The following is a 6000-nucleotide window of genomic DNA, read 5'->3' as shown; positions in this document are numbered from 1 at the left end:
CCCAGCAACGTCAGCGCAGCTCTTCTCTCGTCCCGTATCTATCACCGTCGTAACTTGTTGGATAATCTGCTCCTTTACCTTTATCCCGTCTGCTTTGAAGGTCGGCCCAGAGCGAGGGGCGTCTTGTACGTGCTCTGGGAGGATCTTAAGAGGGAGAACGTTTGGCTCGAAACCCAGCCTCAATAGCTCTACTATAGATACGATTGACCGTACGAGGATGAACATCAGTAAGTTCAGAGATCTGTGATGTAGACTTGCCAACAGAAGGTGACTTTAACGCCACAATTAAGGTGCGGGTGTAAGGATCAGTATTAGGAGACATTGTAACGATAGATACAGACAAATCGTACAGCTACTCAGCTCAAAGGTGGGAGTTGCGCCAAGAAGAGTTATGCCGAAGCGCCGAGATTAGCGTGGGACAAAACTTTTGTGAGGCACCTCCGTAAAATCCTATCAATTAAAGTACAAATAAAGTTTTGACACAATAAATATATACATATCCATGTCTTTTCTTGAATGTTACCTTGGCAGACTCTGTAGCACACAAGCTATTCCAATACGTACAATACCTCTTTCTTGCGTCTGCCAATGATGCTCTTTTCCTGACGCACGCTAAGCCTTTTGGCTATACTCTGTTTTCCTTTGTTATCTCCCGCTCAAGGAGACTTTCTTGAGTTGGTCACAGTAGACGATGATCTTTTCCCATCAAAAGGCTTTGATGAGGAGGCAGCCAAAGCGGGTTACGTTCCGCAGTCCGCAGGGACGTCTCGATTGTCACGCACCGCGAGAATCATCGACCCTGATGATATATCCAAGAGGCAAACTTATTTTCCAAACGGGCAATGTCCACCTAGTGATCTTTATGTCACGACAACAGATGATAACACGTGCGATGAGAAATTCGGCCGGGAGCGTGTTACCTGGAGAGCTCATAGTTCTACGTGCAAAGACACCCTCAATCGAAAGCTCAATTGTCAGATTTGTTACGGTTTGACTCGAGATCCCCCAGGTGTAAGGTCTCTTCCTCTTCGTATAATCATTTCTAACGGAATTAGACCCTTCAAACATCAATTATTCGATGCGACAAGGACCTAATTTGTACGCAAGGCCTGCCGCAACACAATTGGTGGGGACACCTGGAGCCAGTCAGCTTTTGCGTCAATCCACGCTCCCTTTCCAAGATAATTGTTTACAAGTACGCTCAATTCAAAGAGTACTGCACTGACAGGATGAGTATCAAAACAGCTGTTGGCAAAGCTGGTCCACAGAAGATTGGCAAAATGGTCAAGTTCCACGCATGGCTTTACGACGTAGCCTCGGGTTTCCGTCAATCCGCTAAGTGGCTCTATCTCAAAGTTAATGGCTCTTATATTGCCTCAGCCAACAACACTAACGAGATGTTTGCCAATTGGGACGTTTCGAAATATGATCAGATTGAGATGTGTTTCTATCCAACAAACGTCATATTCGACCAGCAATTCGACTGGCAAGCTAGCTTGGTAAAGGTTCATGCACATAAATAGGCTGAAAGTGCCACTGGCTCTATCAAGCGTCCATCTGCAATGCATCGCTTTGCCGTCAATTATATTAGAGGGGTACATATATGGGTAACCTACAGAGGTTGATGGTTATGGTGTCTTACACTGCGTTAGGAAATCTGCGGCGTTAGCAGGTTGGCATCACTCATAAAATAAACGATTTTTTTTCCAATCTACTTACATACGAAAGACTAAAAGCATATAACCCCGCATGGGTGCCAACCTCCTAAAACGGACCAGCCATGGACGCGGACCTTGGACTCTTGTCTAGCGCAACTGCATATACACACACACTCTCTTTTCCTCAACTACTACCCTCATTCCAAGACTCCGTTTTCACCAACACACTAACGCCAAATCCAAGTCTCCACGCGGCACCGCCCCAACGCATTAATCCAGCCTACACCTACTCAGCCGCGTCCCCCAAAAAATGGCGCCAGCAATCACGGAGAAGCAAAATATCCTCCTAGTCTCACTTGACGACAGCTCCCCATTCGAACAGGTGCACCATCAGCTCCTAAGCAAGCTGCAAAGCACGAGCGCTGTTGACCGCGCCACGACACCCGCGTCAGCCATGCAAGCACTCGCGGATGCGGCTCCCCACGCAGTGCTCGTGACGGACGGCGGCATCGCGCAGCATGGCAACGTGTACGCAAAGCTGCTGGACTATGCTCACAGCGGCGGCATCCTCGTCTTCATGGGCACATTCAGCTCCTTCACACGGCCCTCGGATTTCCAGAGCTTATTCCAGAAAGCGGGGTTGCCGTGGAAGGCCGGCGACTATCACCGTACCACAGTTTACCGCAACGACACCGACACCGACGCTACGTCGTCGTCACGTGCGGAGCTGCCCGCGAGCTACAGCCAGAAAGCTGTGTTTCTCACCGGTGTACCCCGCAAGTATGCGTGGTATCTGCCCAACGCGTCCTCGAGAACAGAGTCTCTTGTTTTCCCGCCGGCGCCCATTGCGGATCAGAGTCAGACTCCTGTTGCTTTTGCAGACCTCGGTACCGGGAAGCTGGGGTATGTGGGTGATGTGAATGGGGAGGAGGGCTCAGAGGCAGTTGTGCTGGCTATGTGCGGACTGCGCGGTAGTGCGTAAGTAAGTGGTATAGCACGTGATTTTGGTTTCGCCTGTTGTCAAGTGTAGTAACTTAGTTTGTGTCATGGAATGCAAAGGGCAAGGAGCTTGATAACCCACAAGGTAGACCGACACTACTGTAAGCAAGAAAAAACTCCACGACAAAACCAAAGACAGTGTTTTATATCTCCTTGTCTCGAAACGTTGTGACCATGTCTTATGCTAGAGCTCTTTGTCTCGCTCGTATATAGTGTTATTGTGCTATTAAAAGCAGCTCCACGTGATAGACGCACGTTTTTCTTGACAGTTTGTGCATTCATACAACAGTTGAATTTAGGGTGTTGGTTAGTCGCCAGTGTGCTATATTATATTTCTTACTTTCTTCCGGTACCCCCCCTGTGAAAGGCAGCGCATAACTCTAAACCTAGATATTATTCACTCGCAAGATTTAAATGCACAAAATGACCGAATCACGAAAACTTAGAGACCCTTCAACAAAGAGCGACGACGGAATGAGAAGCGGTATTGAAGACACTCATTGTGTCACGTCGTTTCCTTATCGCACAGTTAGTCTGCAGACACCGACAGAGAAAAGGATGCCAGCCAACTCCCTTCCGTGGTATCGCGTTGCAAGGAGAATATATGATTCGGGTCCAGAAGGCGAAGGTCAGGATGTTTGGAAAGCGTGGAAAGCGTATCAGCAAGGACGCAAGGGACCAGAAAAAGAACCAGCAAATCCACGACGGAGAAAAGATTCTCTGGTCGCTCGGTCGAAAATAACAGTACCGAAAGTTAGTGAGAAGAGTGTTCACAGTATTATCGATACGAATAAGCCTCTTCCGCCCGTGCCGCGGCTCGACCCAGCGCCAAAGACCCGGCGGACAAAACATCCTGCTTACATAGGTCAGTCTCCTAAATCCAGAGCATTCGAAAATCTCAGAGACTCCAACAAGAAACCGCGCGTGGGCGAAGCAGCGCGTACATGGTGGAAGCCTCAGCCCGCGCCAGCTCAGCCTTCGCTAAAGTCGAAAATTTCCTATCCGGGCCCGCTCATGACTTCAAACACAAGATCAAGTGCAAATGTTCCGGTCGAGTGTGGCGGAGTAGGTGGACCTGTGGCTGCCGATTGCCTACCTACTCCACTGCAAAATACAACTGATGCAAAAAAGGAGAGACATGCACCGCCCTTGAATCTCCGTGTTCCGGTGCCTATTGCTAGCCGTCTGAAGGGTGAAATTGACATGAAGGGTAAAGCGCCTTTGCGAGACCACACCCCACCGACATACTGGCGCGACATGGTTCTAGGCTCTGCATACGAGGCTGGCAAGTCGTTCAAGCAGAGTGCCATGGGAAAGCTGGACGGCGTGTATGCGGGGAAAAGACGAAAGAGCTCGGGCGCAAGCTTTGGGTGCCAGGGTGTAGCGAGTGAGCGGCTGGATAGATTCCAGGTGAGTGAGGGCGGGGTGTCCGATCAGATCCGCGGCGGTATCGACGATAAGAATCTGATGCCTGAACCTTTGTTTGCTGACAGGGACTCGAAATTTTACCAGGCCTATTTCGAGGCGCTGGATGACTACTGAGGTTCCGTCATCAGAACCAGCGCATCGTGTTCCTTTCTATTTTCATTATCAGTCTTGCAACTCCCACTCGTCTTTATTGGTTGCTGCAGGATACGTTGGTACCGCCATTTGGATGGATATTAAAAATACCATTGTTCTGGCGACGGCACAGCATTGGCAATGGTTAGTTGGGCGCCCAAGTGTCGTACGACCATGGATTTTAGGCAGCTCGACGAGGAAAAATCTGCCGCGTCAAAAATACGGACGCCTCTTGCCTGCATGAGCAATATCGAATTGACCAGGAAGAAGTAGGATTTGAGGTAAAACATCCAGTGCAAAGGAAGCGAGGCTGAAAGAGGGTAAATTTGTTTCGAAACAGGCTGCGTAGCCGTCGTCTCCGGGGGATCAGCTCTGCATGTAAAAGACAACGAACCGATGGTCCCAGTGTAGTGCGATTATGGGCCTGTGGATTATGAATATGCGTGCAAAAGTTAAAATTAGGCTAGCCTGGTGGGCGTAGGCTGGTCAAGTCACGCACACAACGACGGCTGGCGCGTCGTTAGCATCAGCATGCGCATCTTGGTGGCACCCCGCGATGCAGCAGAGGGGCCAAAAATAAGCATGCGGCGACAGCGAAACGAAACAAAACCATCGCAAGGCAGCTAGCGTGGCGACAGCGTGCAGGCAAAGGGCCTTGGTGGAGGGTGGCGACGCGGCCGGGGACTAATTGGTAGCAGACGTTGTGCCTGGTGGTGCAGCCTCGAGCTTGGTAACGGGTCGTCGGGCTGTTGCTGATAGGCCCGGTATACAGCTTGGAGGGGGGCCAGGATGCAGCGATGCAGCAGCGCTCACATGGCGGGCGTTGCCAGGCATTGACGACGCTTACAGCCAAGGCGCGAGACGTGACTCCAGACGGGCAGCCGATGAGTTGCGTGGCGAGGCGAGGCGAGGGGAGAGTGGCAGCCGGCAGCCGGCAGCTTTATGTCGGCCTGGCCTCGGGCGGGCGGGCGGGCGGCGGTGGTTGTGGTCGAGTGGCTGTCGCAGCGTCTGGGGGCGCGGACGTGGACGGAGGGAGGTCGAGGGCGTGTCTTGGACTCGAGATAGGCAGGCGGGCGTGGATGGCTTCAGGATGGCAGTGGGAGTCAGCCCAAGCGTGTCGAGGCCCGCTAGCACGGTGGGGCGGCGCCTTCCCTCCCATGCTTGGGGGGCTCCTTCCCGCAGCGATTGGGCGGCAGGCACAGCGTGCGCGCTTCCCGCAAGCTTAATCGGCCTAGCGCGGCCCGTGCCCCTGCGCCGCCCCTGCACCGCCCAACCACTCATCGACGACAACCGCCATGTCGCATTTTGCAGGCGTCAAACCAGTCTGGATAATTGGACACGACGACAATCTACGCCTGGCCGACTCTGCACCACCATGCTGGGCGCTCTTCGCTCCCGAGCGCACGCGGCCGCCGGTCCTTCCTCGCAGGGGCCCAAGCTGCCCGTCTCTGCCAGTCCGCCGAGCGCCCTCTTAACGTCTGGAGGCCTCCATCACTGCCCCATCTTACGTCGGCAACAGAGTCACACTGCGAGAACGAGAAAGAGAGAGGGAGAGACAGCGAAAGAGACAGCTTTGCATATCGCCACGCTGACCGGCAGCATAAGCACAGCCCAGGCGCGCCGTATCTACCCATAACCCAGGCTTCTTCGTCTTCGTCTTCTACTTCTGCCTCGCCTGTACATCCTGCATCGACTTCTCCCGGGCGTCTATTTCTGAGCCACCACTCCCCCCCTCCAGCGCCATTGGAATCCACCTCGTCTCCCCGCCCGCCTATCACGCGAG

General features: G+C 52.7%; 3 protein-coding genes across 3 annotated transcripts; all 3 read left to right on the top strand.

The window, feature by feature from the left end:
• Nucleotides 1-1229: 1229 nt before the first annotated feature.
• SETTUDRAFT_24515 (uncharacterized protein) lies at nucleotides 1230-1694 on the top strand (the record flags this gene model as incomplete). Its single annotated transcript, XM_008033004.1, has 2 exons — nucleotides 1230-1499; nucleotides 1653-1694. 2 exons carry the CDS (start codon nucleotides 1230-1232, stop codon nucleotides 1692-1694), a joined length of 312 nt encoding a protein of 103 aa, XP_008031195.1.
• Nucleotides 1695-1977: 283 nt separating this feature from the next.
• Nucleotides 1978-2737, top strand: SETTUDRAFT_166407 (uncharacterized protein). The gene has a single exon (XM_008033374.1). The coding sequence runs from the start codon at nucleotides 2113-2115 to the stop codon at nucleotides 2638-2640; it is 528 nt and encodes a 175-aa protein (XP_008031565.1). The 5' UTR covers nucleotides 1978-2112; the 3' UTR covers nucleotides 2641-2737.
• Nucleotides 2738-3519: 782 nt separating this feature from the next.
• SETTUDRAFT_166406 (uncharacterized protein) lies at nucleotides 3520-4608 on the top strand. The gene has a single exon (XM_008033373.1). It carries the CDS (start codon nucleotides 3861-3863, stop codon nucleotides 4197-4199), a length of 339 nt encoding a protein of 112 aa, XP_008031564.1. The 5' UTR covers nucleotides 3520-3860; the 3' UTR covers nucleotides 4200-4608.
• Nucleotides 4609-6000: the final 1392 nt, after the last annotated feature.

Source organism: Exserohilum turcica (genome assembly GCF_000359705.1).
Source record: "Exserohilum turcica Et28A unplaced genomic scaffold SETTUscaffold_9, whole genome shotgun sequence".
NCBI lineage: Eukaryota > Fungi > Ascomycota > Dothideomycetes > Pleosporales > Pleosporaceae > Exserohilum > Exserohilum turcicum.
Note: the sequence above shows the minus strand (reverse complement) of the source record. Positions and strands in the feature narration are given on the sequence as shown.

Coding starts and splice junctions, on each gene's coding strand:
- SETTUDRAFT_166407 (XM_008033374.1), top strand. CDS start 2,113: ATGCAAGCACTCGCGGATGCGGCTCCCCACGCAGTGCTCGTGACGGAC.
- SETTUDRAFT_166406 (XM_008033373.1), top strand. CDS start 3,861: ATGAAGGGTAAAGCGCCTTTGCGAGACCACACCCCACCGACATACTGG.